Consider the following 16,857-nt stretch of genomic DNA (forward strand, 5'->3'; position numbering starts at 1 on the left):
TGTGTGTGTGTGTGTGTGTGTGTGTGTGTGTGTGTGTGTGTGTGTGTGTGTGTATAGGGAGCAGGCACAGCCATCGGGGAGCTGCCTCCGTACTTCATGGCGCGGGCAGCGAGGCTGTCTGGAGAAGAGCCTGATGATGAAGACTATGAAGAGTTTGGAGAGTTGTTGGAGCAGGCAGAGACTTCACAGGTAAGCCCTCATCCTTATCCAGCCTCTATCTGTACTTTTCTCTCTCCTTTTTCTCTATCACCTCTCTCTCTCTATCTCATCCTTCCCCCCCTCTCTCTCTTCTCTGACAGAGACAGGTGGCACACAGCCTTTCCATCTCTCCTCTTGACTTCCCTCTCCAACTCTGCTTTCTCTCCTCCCTCTTCTTCTCCTCTCTCTTCTCACTGCTCATGCTCTACCTGTTTTGTCACTACTGTCCTCTAGGTCTCACTCTATTTTCTTCTGCCTTCTCTCTCTCTCTCCTCATCTAGCAACCTTTTGTGCAACTTTGTTGAAACAAAACAGTCACATTGTATACATGTGTCATACCAGCGGAAACCTCTTGGATGTGTATGCGCACGCACAAACACACACACACAGAGCGGAGCGGCGCGAGTTGAGCCCTGACAGAGAGATGGCTAAAGTTCATCTCATTAACTCCCCACAAGCCCGTTCCCTTATCTCTCTCTCTCGCTCAACATGCACACACACGCATTAGCTAACCCATTCCCAGTTCCCTACCTCAGGCCTGAAGCAGTCATGTGTTGCTGCCTTTTACAATGCTCTGCTCGGTCTAAGTGTGTAGCAATGCCATCAAGGGCAAAGCCATTGTTTTCAAGGTGCCTGCATTGGCTTTTGTAATACCATGACAAACAGCATTTTCATTTCTAAATACGCTCGACAAGTACTTTGACCATGACAACTCATAGTAAATATTATTTTCCTCCGTGAATGAAAGAATAGACAAGATGTCAGTTGCTTTGTCCCTCCATAATCTTAGCCGGTCTTCTCTGAGTGCACTTTAATCCTAAGGATTGTATTTCACAATGTCATTCAATGTCATGAGCATTCCAACACAATACAGGTCAAACAATGGGGGCAGGCAGGAAAACGGTTTGGAGAAGCCAGTGCCAAAAGATGACCCTATTCTCCTTCATGTTTGAAAATAGACTAGTCAAAGGTTTGTTCTATTCAAATTTAAATCAGAAATTTGGGTCAACTAGTGGTTGACATGAGTTGAGGGGCTTTAAGGGTTCATTAAGTAGTGATTTAATGAGTCGTTATACTGCAAGCTATTGATAGTACTCTGAGCACTGTCTGCTCTTAATAGATAGACTCACACTATAAGCTCACACTGTACAAAACTGTACATGAATTACTTTCTGCCGATATAACCAGAAAAGACATTGGCGTTCAACATCAGGCACATTGACATATGCGTTTTCATCCGGTGGGTCAGCAGGGTGTGACAGGCACTGGTGGTTTGATAGTGGGTGAGTGCTCCCTGGCACCGTAGTGATGAGGGTACCTACTGTCATGTTTAGTTTATCACTCATACCATGGGCATCTGCAAATGGCACAGTCTCCAGCCTCCTTTGGCCCTCAGACCACATGTGTGAGTCTGGAGCTCTGACATCATTCGACACACTGATAAAGTCCCGCTCAGCTCTCCACCAAAACGAACGAACGAAGAGGAAGAGAGAGGGAGCGGGAGAGAGCAGAGGAAAAGAGAGGGGACGTGTGAGAGAAAGACAGATGCCCCGTTGTGGAGAGTCATGTTTTGTCCGTCGACACATCAATCTTGTCCGCTCTTCGTTATTGTTGTTTCTTCTTCTTTTTCTCTGCTGTAACTTTGACGTGTCCGAGGCATCAGGGAAGGCTTGTTGGTTGTTTGTTTCGCATCCTCAGAGAGAAAGGTTGAACAAGTGTCACCGACCACAGAGCTGCTGCCTCAGGACTGCTGGGTCTGAATTAGTGCTCTGAGGCTCTTTCACTCTCCCTCTACTGCTCTCTCTCTTTATCTCTGTCACACACTCTCTATTTCTGTTGATATCCCTCCCTCCCTCCCTCCCTTTCTCTCTCTCTCTCTCTCTCTTTCTCTTTCTCTACCTCTCTCTTTCTCTACCTCTCTCTCTCTCTCTCTCTCTCTCTCTTCTCTCTCTCTCTCTCTCTCTCTCTCTCTCTCTCTCTCTCCTCTCTCTCTTCTTCTCTCTTCCTCTCTCTCTCTCCCTCGTTCTTCTTTCTCTCTCCTCTCTTTCTCCTCCTCCTCTCTCTCCATCTCTCCCTCTCTCTCGTCTGCCTCTCTCCTCGCTACTCTTCTCTCTCTTCTCTCTCTCTCTCTCTCTCTCTCTCTCTCTCTCTCTCTCTCTCTACTTGTTCTGTCTCTTTCTGCTGACATCTTTACAGTGTGGTCTGGTCACCGGGTGTGTGTGTGGACAGCATCTGGCAGTAGGTTGCTCACACCAGGAGAGTTTGCTGAGCTGCAGGAGTCGGAAGCCTTATTTTCCTTTCTTCTCTCTCCTTCTGTCACCTACAACGAGGGTGGATTGTTTCACTGGCCGAGAGAGAGAGAGAGAGACCGCTTATTGCATTGCGTGCTTGTTACACTGTACATTCTTAAAGGAAGATATCACAGCGATTATGGACATCTCGTTACGGTGGATATATATTGCATCGTTATTCTCTGTTATTTTAACCAAGATTGGAATAGTGATTATAGAAAATAGAGATGTGATTGAATGGTAACATGGGAGAGTTTGTGATCGGATGTGTCTTTGGGCTCCACAGCAGGTTGGAGATGCTGACTCTCTTCTCTCTTACTCTGAGATCATAGGGGTGTCAATGTGCCAGGAGCTTGACTTAAACCCAGTGGCATTTCTCAGAATGCGCACGTGCCAACTTCCTGCCGCAAGCAGGCGCACATGAGTGACGGCAGAAGAACACAGTCCCCCCCCCTTCAAGACTCTATTCAAGAATGATAAAGTCATGACTTTACTAAGCAGGTCCAGACGCTGATGTCATGAAAATCTGCATTTTTAAAACATTTGTTTGAACATTTGGATGATACTTATGATCTGAAAAGGAATCCTGGAATCCTCTCTAGATGAACAACGTCCAAAAAGTGGCATGGTGATTCAGTGGTTTCCCTCAAGTGCTTTATGTTTTTGGCCGGCATGGAAGTAGTTAACCAGCACTGTGAATTCTTGATTGCCAACTCCCAGGATTGTATCTCCTGTATCCTGAATAAGAGCCGTCTGCGCTGGGCTGGGCTGGGCGTGTGCCCTCCCCCCTGCCTCCCCCTGGCCTACTACACTCCACTCAAAGGCTTTCTGTGCTGTGGTTTGCCCAGCCCCGTCACATGACTTCTCTGAAAGTGCCCTCTCCCTCCTCCTCCCCCTTTATTTCCAGTAAACTGTTTGAAAGGAGGGGGTGAGTCAGAGTAAAACCAGCTTCCCTTCAACCACAGCTTGTTAAAGAATTTGTCAACGTGGACTCGGGGGCACTTTTTTTTGTCTCGATAGATTTGAATTTTGTAGAAGGGACTATGGGGCTGGGGTTGGGTTGCGTCAGGAGCCTTAACCACTCTGCTTCCTGTGTGTGTGTGTGTTTTTTGTGTGTGTGAGAGAAGGGAACGGGCTTGTGGGGAGTTAATGAGATGAACTTTAGCCATCTCTCCGTCAGGGCTCAACTCGCGCCGCTCCGCTCTGGAGATGTGTCCTCCTTTCTGTGAACGAGTTTCATTCAGGAAAAAGAGAGAGAAAAAAACTGTGCATGGGTGTTGATTCTTCCTTAACTGACACTTGACTTTTCCAGATGCACATTGCTTTGTCGTCTGCCTATTTTGGATGGTTTTCAACTCCTTACTCCCACCATGTCTATTAAAGTCTGTAGAATAGCACAATTATTAATTATCCAACCACCCACATGTTTAAACCTTTCAGTTCATCATAAAGCATACATTTATGTTCTAGAGTACATATTTGCATCAGTACAGTGAGTCATGCATATATTGCATAAATTGTATAAATTGATATCTGGGCAAGTTGTTATCATAAACATGGAGGGGCCTGGTTTGTTTATATAAACTGTTTTTCAGAGTCCCGCAATTTAGAATAGGGTTGCTATATCATTAAATGTGAGGAGGGAAACGGTGAACTCTTTTACTTTTTTCCCACTGCCTATTTGCGTCAACCTTCGTCATCTCTCTGGCAACAGTAACCATTGGTATTCAAACTATTATGCTAAACATGGTGCTCATTGGTGCTGTTGTGGAACAGTGAATATAGAATGTGTTCAGATAGGCTCTGATAATGTAATATCCTTGTAAAAATCTTAGAACCTGGATTCCATGTAATCACCATGGTGAATCACATTGTTTCATTACTAAGAAGTCCCCGACAGTCACTCAACCTTGGGAGACCTACTGTACCTTCAGACATTACCCTAACGAGGTCTATCCATGTTAATTTGCATAACTTTAGTTAGCAAAATAAGAAGCAAACTCCATAGCAGGTGATGGGGCCACTAACTGTAATAGCCTTAACATATAAATGATAGATCAGACGTGTGATTTTTACTTCACGCTGTAGGCATCATCTTGATGTGGGGGAATATTGGGTACAGAGTGCTGAGTAAAGAGATGGAGAGCCAAAAGCTGGAGCCATGCCCCCATGGTTTTAATGACACTGCACCCTTGACAAGATCTCCAAAATGTAATTGCTGGTAAGCCCTGCCCTGGGGGATAGCGCGCTGCGCGGGGGATGGGGACGGGAGGGAGGCAGCCGTGGGTGGAAGCCTGGCCAAGATGGTGATTTTCCATGAACTGCGTACAACACACATTGTGTGGTGTCTGGATTTCTGAACACTGGTCATGTAAGATGGACAATTTTGTGGTCCAGAAGGTACATACAGGAGGAGAAAAGGGGAGAGTCCCGCTAGTAAATCACAATGTCACGTGTAAACACACGATATTCCCCCCCACTGGGACCTTCATTTAAGGTGAGGTAGCTATTTTCCTTTCACTCATCCATACCAGTCAAGTGAGTGGAAATCCAGAACTCCACTAACTTGGTAAACTATACCAACGCAAATATCATATTTCATCTAATAAATGTGATTCATTGACTAAACTATGCTGATTTCCCTAACAGTTATTAGTTATTGAAGCATAAATCCCCTACTCTAGTCCTGTGGTTGTTAGGTGTTTGTGGTCAACAGACGGTCCAGAGACGTTCAGCTGTAAACCATACACATTCCTTCCCCCAGACAACCAGCTCCGTCTCCAAGATTTAGAAAGGGGGGAAAAACGGTGAAAAAAAGAACAAAAAAACTGAATAAAGAATTTGGAACAGAAGGCTAGAATTAGAGAAACAGGATTATCCTTGTGGAAAGCTCCTGTGATTGGATAGAATCTGAGGGAGAAATTCAAAATGTGAGCCAATCAGAGTGGATGTCAGTTGGGCCCCCCTCTTTTAGTCTACTCCCTATGTCTCCAAAATTTCCTGTGGGCCGGCTCCTGCTTTTGAAGCAATGCCACCATTACTCTACTGCTTTGTTGACCATATTAGGCATGATCTTGTCTTAATACCCTAACCTCAGTCTCCCAGTCAAGTTAAACCTTTCAAGTTTCAATTTACCGGTATGTGTGTGAAACAAAGGTGAAAGTCCTATAAATAAAATGTTCACCCATAAAAGTAGATGTCTTATTGTTTGGTCATTATAAATAAGCAATTCTCATCATGCATTGATGTTTAATCAATTTCTTGTAGAACATAATGATTTGAATTAGTATATTACTAATTCTGGGGGGCACGTCCTATCTGATTTGAAATTGCAGTTTAATTTTGCAAATAATTATAGCAATTGAACATATTAAATGTGAACTACCATTAACTAGTAATAATATGGTATAGTCATTTGAAAGCCTGCAGTTTGAGGTCTGGCCAGTTAAGAGTTGTTTATGCATCATATCAGATCTAGCCTGAGAGATGACCTAAAGGTTAGTCTAAAAGTTAGTGGATGATTCCAGTCACTTCTCTAAAACATGTATATCTTTACATGCATACAGTACCATCTCATGTACAAATAATAACAGTCAATTAGGAAATACCATTCTAATTCATGAAGTTCTTTGMTTGGAGCTATACTATATCAACACTTTAGTCAAATGTATTTGTGCTATGCAACACATTGTTTAAAGAAGTAAAACATGTTCCTACAGCTCACAAGTCAAATGTATTTTACATTTTATATCAAAGGAAGGATGTGTTGATGTCATCTAATGTCATTACCATTGATTAGAACATAAAAGGGATAATGTGTTAGATATGCACTTAAACACACACATATTTAAACACATCAAGACTTCATATCAAAGTTTCAGTCATGGAGCAATCAATATCTACAGAATAGATTTTTGGAGTCCAGTCAATAAAAGTCTGGATATACATTTTGCAATATTAAATACAAATCTATACATATAAATAGACAATACCCTCAACATGATTTCACAAATTAGCCCCAGTGTGTTTTTAGATTTAATTGACATTACATTTTTTATTCCCCTTAAATGTATATACCAACCTTACAGCATTGGCATAGTTAAATATCTGTAAAACAACAATAATTTTCCTAAAATCAAGACAAAATAAACACATCAGCACATGCATACAATTTGTACTGTTATCTCTAGTGGCATTCTAATACAATCACCAGAAGTGGGACCAATTTACCATAATCATTCCAGGATAATTCCACCATCCTTCCGTCACAGTTCCCAGAAATATTTTTAACTACATCAACTAGAGTTTAACCCTCATCTTCCCAGCATAGGTATATTGAGGAAAAATCCATTTCATTGCTTTGAAAAGAGCCTTTTGTTGAGTTGTCAGGAGAGATGGCGGGAAAAAGCTGCAGAATTAGTAAGAATCTGTGAGTCATTGGAATGATCATGAAGTCTAGTCTTGCACTCACATTCCCAATGATATTGGATTAAAAACTGCCAGTTAGAGGATGTGAATATGATAATATCCCAGTATAAAAGGTGTTTGGATGAGTTTGCAGAGGGTGATTGTTCCAATTAGACAACTGACAGGACAATTGACTGTGTGCAGCATTTTTGCAGGGCTTAGAACACTTTTTTGGTTAACAGAAATATTGATATATGAAGGAAAATAAATATCTAGATAATAGTGACTTGGAAAAATCTGTAAAGCATGTCACAATATTCTTTTAAATAAATAGAAAGATGTCATGTTSCCACAATTCAATATGTTAATTGTACATTTACTTCTAAGAGAAATAGGTTTACTTGATATAAACCATATTATTCGTTAATCAATAATCTGCTCTCTGATATATTTGTACATATAAAATGCCAGCATCCTTGTTTTCTTTATATTCATGGTCAGCGTGTTAAAAATACAAAATATAAATGAGAAGAGATGCTAAAAAAGACACCTGTTTGTCCTAAACCTACAGTAAGTATATTTTATATAGTCTAAAAATCTTGCTCCATAATCTCACATTTTACTATACTAATAGTAATGTTAAGTCTCAAATCTCCACGAGCCTGTTTTAGTCTAATTTATTTATCATTTCAAATACAGAAATGCATTACAACTCATAAATGACTTTCAGCACACACCACAACGATATTTCCTCAGAGAGGATCAATTATAAATAATGCCATTTTTAACTAATGGAATTCCTTAGACTGTAACTCAATTGTTTTTATTGGATCAATTTGATTTGTGTTGATTTTGCAAGGATCATCTCCGATTAATTTTAAGATTCGCTCCTTGTCGACAAGCCTCAAACAATTTTGAAACCTTTTTCCTAATGATACAAGTTCCGAGATAAATTACAGAATGAACAATGTTTTGGAAGTATTTTTTTGTAATGTTACTACCATGTGTTAATCTGTGAGATATTTAAAATGGGTCGGAGATCATCCTTCTACCTTTAATCACCATAGATTAGTGAAAAGGTTATTGATTGCATAAATAGCTTTTGGTCTTCCCTGCTGAGAAAAAATTGAGTCTGCTCAAATGAACATGATATGTTACTCATTAAAGATTCATACATTACATTGCTATGATGAAATGTGAATAAGAATTACATGGTCTTATATTTAACTGAATGATCAGTTAAATATTTGCCATTATTTTTGCTCCTTTTCAGGACTTTGCCACCAGAGCAAAACTAGCAGTGCAGAAAATGGTTCAGAGAGTTGGATTCTTTGGAATTCTCGCCTGTGCCTCTGTAAGTGAAATCACATATCAACTGTATTCTGTTGAAACGTTTTAATCACCCCCATTAATGTCTGAAAATACTAGAAAGTGACTAGAAGTTAAATTCAAGCCTTAAAAGAGCATTTCTATGCATCATAAAACTGTCTGTCTATTTAAAGTGAACTGCTGATTCTCAAACCAGAAGACAGAACGGATTATTAATAAAGATAAATATAAATGTAAATATAAAGCTACCTATATTCTGTAGATTTCAGTCATTGTATTACTAATCTGTAAGATACCTCCAGTAAGTGGTAAATACCTCAAACATAGGAACGTTGAACAAAACTGTTTGTACTGAAGTATATTGAAGTATATTGGGTCCCTGCACTTTTCTATAGAATAAAGTTGTTTTCTCTATAATTGTTGTCAGTTGTTCATGTTCATTTGTTATATTTAATACATATTCTCTGTTTCTCCAGATTCCAAATCCATTGTTTGACTTGGCAGGTATAACATGTGGCCATTTCCTTGTTCCCTTTTGGACCTTTTTTGGAGCAACACTAATTGGGAAAGCCATAATCAAAATGCACATTCAGGTGAGTTTACCGTATACAAGCACACATTTTTACATAGATGTCTTGCACACTCACTCTCTTGGATAAGAATGTTTTTACATAGATGTCTTGCACACAGAGCTCACTTTTCTTATTTATTTTTTTGTTCTGTCAAAGTGGCTACTTAAGGTCTGTAGTTTGATATAACATTTTGACAAAGCAACCTTTTTTCTTATAGAATTGATAGATCAAGGCTTCCGTTTATTTTGAATATGAATATGTCAGACATGATAGTAAAACCATGAAGAGGATGAGAAGGGATCCTCCTGTACTGTACTCAACTGAGAGTGTAAGGAGGCCATTTTGGCCAGTGAAAGCAAGGGTCGGTCGTCCATTTTGTGAAAGAAGATGCTGCGCTCAGAGATAGGTACTTTAGTAGGGAGAAGATATTTGAATCACTTGAGTATTTTTTGTACTGAAAGGTGAATCTGTACTGTAAAGAAGTATACAGTGATGGTTATTGTGTCAAAGTTCAATCAGTTTTCCCATGCATGCAAGGATTAAGGACTTAATCCACTTTGTGCCATGGTAGTGTCTGTATGCTTAATGGATTAGACTTTCTAACTCTTCTATAAAGGATTTTATAAAAATAAAATTAAACACCAATGGAGTAAGCTGATTTATTAGGATTTATTATCTTACTAGTAATGTTAAGTTCACTTTCTGTAGATGCACAAGCAGTGAGGGCTGGGTGTGGGGTGGTGTCCATAGATCAAACCCTATTGTAGATAAACACTGTCTGTGATGATACAGAGAGCGGCGTGGGCAGCAGCATCTTAGAGTCAATTAGTCCTAGTGTCCCTTGGGCCGATGACTGTGACTCCACAGCCAGGCAGAATCAGAGGTGTGTCACTGTCCCCTACCTGCCTGACACGGCCAGGGCCAGCTTTACAATGATACACCACACTGACTGGAAACGGAACCATCATAACTGGCTGGGGTCAGCCTGGGATGTATTCAGTGAGATGAAACGTCCTGTGTTGCAGATAGAAATGTTATGAATATAGCTGATACAATGCTCTATACCTGACAGATCATGTCCTCTGTAAACAATACAGTTATATCTGAACATTCTGAACAAACCCCTGTTCTCTCAGCTTCTCTTGTTCTTTCCCCCCATTGTGTTAAGTCTGGAAAGAATGTAGAAAAGTATATTCTATTAGACGGCACTTCTTTGTAGTTTTATGTTGACAGTATACTGTACTGTACTGTGAGTCACAGAGATGTATAGTTGCTGAACTTGTCATGAAAGAGAGGGAATGAAGGGGCAATATGATAGACTGTAATGGGGAACAGGTGAACATTCTCCCTTGTGTGCCAAAGCAGGGGAACAATGCACTAGGGGGATTTGAGAGCTGGACAACTGTAATGTACTGTACCTGCAGGTCAGGTGGTAAATTCAGGTTCACAATAACAATCTGTTCCTGTAAACAATGGCACATGAGTCCCCGAGGATCCAAACCGTTTCACAACGCTTGGCCCTGTCATACTCTAAACTGGATCTGGTTTTCTGACGGTACTTTGTGGTGATGTTTACTAGCTAGGTTTTGAAATATTGATAGGAACTATTAAAAATTATATCATAAAATCTAGGGAATTTAGGTTTTATAAGTCCTAAATGTACAGATTTGGGATCTTAATTTGATTACTGTTTTTATGCAAACTTGTAATGTATTCAAGGTTTAAAAATGATTCTGAAGTTTGTAATTTCCACTTTAAAAAGTCAGACTTGATTTGCCCTAACTAAAATGTAACAGCCCCTACAAAAATGTCCATTAATTATAATCTATCTGTAAAATGTTGAAATGGCTCCGTTAGGTTTAGCTGAGCGGAGACATGAGTAAATGTCCTTCCATTTAAGAAGTGGACAGTAAAAGCTCAGTTTCTGGTATTCTCGTTTACCTTCAGTACCTGTGACACACAGTCTGGCCTAAACAATAGGAGAGAAGTCATCTCTGTTATGATAGCCTCCCTGACTTCCACATTCCTACTAGTTTAGTTATGGGCTCTGTGTTTCAAGGGGTTTCAACAGACATGCACATTGCTATTATGAGAACCCACTCCAGTGTTGATTCCCTATATGAGTGGCACAATGGGGTAGTATCATCTTGTTAAACCTGTGCACTTCCCTACCAGGTTTTCATGAGTCCAAAAGGACAAAAACATATTTGTTAGACTTGGTCTTTGTTATGAGCAGTGGCATCCATTTTGGCCTCTCCCAGACCCAGTACTTCCTGGTTTCCTGCTCAGTGGGTGGCTGAACAGTAACTGAACGGTAAACAGAGACGTAATGAGCCCCCTAATAGGGTCTGATTGAGCCGTAATGGCCAAACCCCCACCCCCCTGTCTCCTGTGTCCAGTCTGGGGCAATGAGTAAGCAGGAATGAGACTGGACAGGAACAAAACAAATCCCCCTTTACTGTTATAAACGTCTGTCTGAGAGGAGTGACACATCTCCTCCTGATCCCCCCCATCCCCTCAATACTCCTCTCCACCTCCTACTCCTCCTCCCATCCCCCTCTTCAACTGTTATCTGTATCAGCTGTAACCCCACACCCTCCCTCATCCTCACCCCCTGAAGAAAGCCTGCCTGTGTAGACTCATTTCTTGACCTGAGTGTCTGTGCGTTGGTTAAAATGTGTCATAGGGCCTCTGACTTTTGTTCCTGGCCTTGATGACAAAGGGCCACTTCATGGCTGGTTTTGGGCTGACTGCCTGTCAGGCACCAAATGTGGTGTTGGTTGACTACAGGGGGTCCAACAGAGGGGGTATTAATGATCAAACCATGAGTGTACTGCCGTGGCTGGGCCTGTCTGTACCCCCCTTAACCTCAAGGTCCACTGACTGACTGATTGTCTCTCTCTTTCTTCCTCACAGAAACTGTTTGTGATCATAACCTTCAGCAGCCACATAGTGGAGCAGATGGTGTCTCTGATCGGGTGAGTAACCTAGCCACTAAGTAACATTGGACATCCTGAAGAAATGGAAATGTGTGTGTGCTTGCTTGCATGGGTGTTTGTGTCACAGGATGGAGGAGGACAATGACAGGGGTAGTATCCCACATTAAAGGGTTCATTTGGAACATGACGGTTGAGAGCGCTTCAAGTGTGACATTTTGAGGTCGTTTGTGCCCTTTTTTGGAAAAACCCAATCTAATTTTGTTCTGACTGTAACTCAGGTCTCTTACCAAAATGTTAGCATTAATTAATCATGGGGAACTGGAACATGCTGTGTTGCATGGAATACATTTTCTTTATTTGACAGACCCTGGAAGGGTGGTGATTATACAGTAGAATATGTACGGTATTGACGCTGCTCTTGTAAGAGGTATCTTTTGGCCCCTCAGTCTGTTACCTAGTCTGGATGCTGATGATGTCCATGCTCTGCAACTTGGTGTGGATGGCTATGAATATGGACATTGTATGTAAGACTGTTTCTCAGGTTAGGATGAACTGTCTCTGGCATGCGGTCTGGTTGAAATCTACGTTCAAATCTTGGTCCTGTTATGATGTGGCACTGCTTTGCCATGGTAACCTAAACAGACTGATTGTGTGCTATTCATTTGGTGTCATATGGCACTCAAGCAGAACGGGGTTTGTTGATATCTACGTATAAAGACATTTCACACGTGCCTTAAAGAATGGAGCGACAACTGCCGTGTCCTTTTTCCGTCCTTCGCCCACCACTGATGGCTTGGTGTCACCCTCCCAGACTGATCTGATGTCCAGTCAGACGTCACTGTCACCAGCCCTGTGACCCTGTGGTCTGGCCTCCCAACTAAGCCTACTAATAGAGCCTTCACACCCGCCCCCCCCCCCCTCACACTACTGATCCACGCTGCACTGGCATGGTTATGTATCCACCAGAATTGTTGGAACAGTGCTGAAAAAAACAACATAGGATCTTTCTTTTGGCCAGTATAGTAATATCTGAGCCAGCTCATTACGGGTTAAGTCGACACAATAGTGTGAAAAATGTATTACCCTGGCCTGTATATGGGGCTGCCTGCTGAGCAGATATAGGGGGAAGCAACCTGTTGCCTTTGTAGAGTTGTCAGGGCCAGGACCAGTGTGTGTGTGTGTAGCAGGTAACTACCCTCTGTCAGTTGGGATGGTGTTAAATTGGCACCTGACACACGCACGCACGCACACACCCCCACACACACACACACTTGGCTGTGCTGAAGTCAGACTGCGAGATTGCATCAGCTCTCATCCTTGCCAGCAGTTTCTTTCACCGCTCTTTTCTTTGTTTCAAGAATGAATACTTTGGTGGCTTTATTTAGAGCTGGTTTTAATAAAAAGCTTTATTTTTTCTCTAATTTGTTGAAAGATTATTCCCAAATCGAGTTAACAGACAAACAGGCAATTTTAGTTAAAGCTTTTTGGTCATTCACAAGGGTTCAGAGAGTTTTATCATTCATGAGGGGTTTTCAGCATTGTTGTTCACATGCTTTTCAAATTAATGTATTTGAATATAGGCTATTCATTTCATTATCATATGAATCATATGAACATTTTATAGCTGTGTGTGTGTGTGTGTGTGTGTGTGTGTGTGTGTGTGTGTGTATGTGGTGTGTGTGTGTGGTGTGTGTGTGTGTGTGTGTGTGTGTGGTGTGTGTGTGTGTGTGTGTGTGGTGTGTGTGTGTGTGTGTGTGTGTGTGTGTGTTGGGTGGCTGTGTGTGTGTGTTTATAATGATGGATAGATAGTGTTGTGAGGGGTTTTGAGGGTTTGAGGAGTTTTCAGCATAACTGTTCATATCCTTTTCAAATTAATTTATTTCAATATAGGCTATTCATTTAATTACCGTATGAATCATATAAACATTTTATAGTTGTTGTGTGTTTGTGTGTAATGATGGATAGGTAGCGTTATGATAGTTTCAGTCCCCAGGGGGCTGATAGTCATTGAGCCACAGAAATACAGAGTGACACATCAGAGGTGAATGGAAAGTTTCACTGCAAGTCACAAACTCACTGTTTCCCCCTTTTTACTTTTTACAACCTGTTAACCGTCAACTTCCTTCCTGACTGAGGCCCATCCACCTTGAGAGTTGCCTGATAGTGAGGCTTTCACACAGAAACTGCCATCCAGCAATGGCTCTGTCACATTTCCACCTCACACACCTTCACTATTATTAACCCTTTACCGGACTAACCACACCTTTACTTTTAACCCTTTAATATTAACTCTTTAACTACCTACCCATGCACATTGGCACTTTTATTTAACACCTTTGCTGCTTGTCCGCATTTCCATTCATGAACCTTTTCATTGCCTATTTTGGCTTATTTATTGTCCTATCCACCAGAGTTCCTTTTCTCTTTCCATTTTTTTATTTTTATTTTTTACACTTGCAAACAATGCTAAATCATCTTCTTTTTGAAGGGGATTTTTTCAGTTTTATATGTATTGAATAACATTCTTTCAGTGAAAATGCTCAGATTTTCTTATGTTGGTTGGTCGCAGTAAGCAGTGGTACAGTTAAGGACTGTAGAATTATGGTAGTTATAATCTCCTGTAAAAGTGCTGTTTGTGTTGTCGGTAATCATTTTTTAAACATATAAGACTGTTATGGTTTTAATGATGTTTAAACACAGGAATGGAAGATGATATCTGGTGATATCGCTGTTCTCCCTATGGGTTTATCACAACCACCGTTTCTCACATATTTATCTATTCACAGCTCATAAAAAGAGACCCCCTGTATCTCTTAGTAAATTATGTTTTAATATTTACTCTAGTTGCTGTTGAAATTATTGAGAAAACTGCTCTTACAGGCCCCAACTGTTTCTCTGTACAGCCAGTTTATAGTACAAGGGTCATAACTTGACTGTTAACGTTGTTGTGACATGATTTTTAACCTTTACTATTCATGTTGTATAGTCTTCAGACAGACATGATTTTTAACCTTTACTATTCATATTGTATAGTCTTCAGACAGACATGATTTTTTAACCTTTACTATTCATATTGCATAGTCTTCAGACAGACATGGTTTTTAATCTTTACTATTCATATTGTATAGTCTTCAGACAGACATGATTTTTAACCTTTACTATTCATATTGTATAGTCTTCAGACAGACATGGTTTTTAATCTTTACTATTCATATTGTATAGTCTTCAGACAGACATGATTTTTTAACCTTTACTATTCATATTGCATAATCTTCAGGCAGATATTCTCTGTGCAGCTGTGTTGATAGCTGTCAATATTTAACTAATTGTTTTTAATTTACTCAAACAAACAAATATTGACTGTATTGCGTCATTGCAAATCATTGCTGTGCTTACAAATCTTATTCGAAATTCTTTAAAAACACTTTTCAAAATGTACAGTATATGTTGGAGTGAGGGGAAATAACAGACGACTACTCAAGTTTTATTAGATCAAATTTGTTCTAGTTTATTCTCCTATCTTCTTATTGAAAGTTCTGAAATAAATCAAAGCCATATTTGTTTATTGAAATTGTTTCATTTAACAATCCCGCCATATTTACACCATCTTTTACTCTCTTTTCCTCAGTTTCCGCATTGTTGTTATATTGTTTTGTTTCATCTGCATTTTTTACAATTTAATTGCAAAAAGATGACTATACCACGTCTGTCTCAGATGGAAAGAGGAGTGAAAGCGTTAAGTCATGGCATTCCTTGAATTAATTGACCGTTGGACTTGCGATGATTTCACTCTCACATGATATGAGAGAGTAGATTCATTTCCCTCTTCTTGCTAGTCAGTCAGGTTAGCCATTTATGATAACTGCACAGATACATATAAGTCATTGCCCTTTTAACCTCACAGAGAGAAACATGGCGAACAATTACAGCACTGGGAAAGAGCCATTAAAAGCAAATGTTTAAGCACGTGTTGTTGGACTATTCTCAACTTGTAAAGATCCATTTCTCTATTGTTCAGCTCGTTCAGCCCGTTCACATGTCAATGTATCAGAAAGATTTTGTATAAATCTTCTTGACACTAGAATAGCCTAAACTGTGTGGCTCAGAGTCAGACAGACAGTTTTGCACAGTAGATTTGAGGATGTGCCCTTTTCATTTGAGTCCATCTGAACATCTGCTGAACAAGAGGCAGCTATTGAGCACAGAGGAGGAACCTCTGGCACACAACTTTAAAATAACCATAATATGCTGTAAATTCCCCTATCGCAAGTCATAGCTTGACCTTTTATGAGACACAGTATCATTTCTCGCCAACACAATTATATTCCCTGGACCTTTAGGTCATTTTGAAAACATATACTTAACCAATATTCAAAATTATAAGAAAATACAAGTTTACTGTATATGTAGGTATATTTGGTCAAGATGTCAGATTTGAAACCCAGTTGAAAGGAGATGTAAATCAAATCAAACTTTATTTGTCACATGCGCCGAATACAACAGGACCGTGAAATGCTTACTTACAAGCCCTTAACCAACAATGCATTTCAAGAAAGAGTTAAGAAAATATTTACCAAATAAACTAAAGTGGAAAATAATAAAAAGTAACACAAAATAACAATAACGAGGCTATATACCAGGGTTACCGGTACAGAGTCAATGTGTGGGGGTACAAGTTAGTCAAGGAAATGTGTACATGTAGGTAGGGGTAAAGTGACTTGCATAGATAATAAACAGCGAGTAGCAGCAGTGTAAAATCAGATGGGGAGGTGTCAATGTAAATAGTCTGGGTGGCCATTTGATTAGTTGTTCAGCAGTCTTATGGCTTGGGGGTAGAAGCTGTTAAGGAGCCTTTTGGTCCCAGACTTGGTTCTCCGGTACTGCTTGCCATGCGGTAGCAGAGAGAAGAGTCTATGACTTGGGTGACTGGAGTCTTTGACAATATTTTGGGCCTTCCTCTGACACCGCATAGTATATAGGTCCTGGAGGGCAGGAAGCTTGGCCGCAGTGATGTACTGGGCCGTATGCACTACCCTCTGTAGCGCCTTACGGTCAGATGCTGAGCAGTTACCATACCAGGCGGTGATGCAACCGGTCAGGATGCTCTCGATGGTGCAGCTG

The 16,857-nt window shown here is 40.5% G+C and overlaps 1 protein-coding gene across 3 annotated transcripts in view; it reads left to right on the top strand.

Moving 5' to 3' along the window:
- Window positions 1-16,857, top strand: part of LOC111951181 (vacuole membrane protein 1) — a 119,879-nt gene that overhangs the window by 70,568 nt on the left and 32,454 nt on the right. For all 3 annotated transcript variants that reach the window (XM_070434268.1, XM_023969241.2, XM_023969240.2), the window contains exons 7-10: window positions 58-189; window positions 8,170-8,250; window positions 8,702-8,818; window positions 11,714-11,775. In XM_070434268.1, coding sequence (XP_070290369.1) covers window positions 58-189; window positions 8,170-8,250; window positions 8,702-8,818; window positions 11,714-11,775 — 392 coding nt within the window. The remainder of the gene's footprint in view (window positions 1-57; window positions 190-8,169; window positions 8,251-8,701; window positions 8,819-11,713; window positions 11,776-16,857) is intronic.

The sequence above is a fragment of the Salvelinus sp. IW2-2015 genome, linkage group LG23, assembly GCF_002910315.2.
Source record: "Salvelinus sp. IW2-2015 linkage group LG23, ASM291031v2, whole genome shotgun sequence".
NCBI lineage: Eukaryota > Metazoa > Chordata > Actinopteri > Salmoniformes > Salmonidae > Salvelinus > Salvelinus sp. IW2-2015.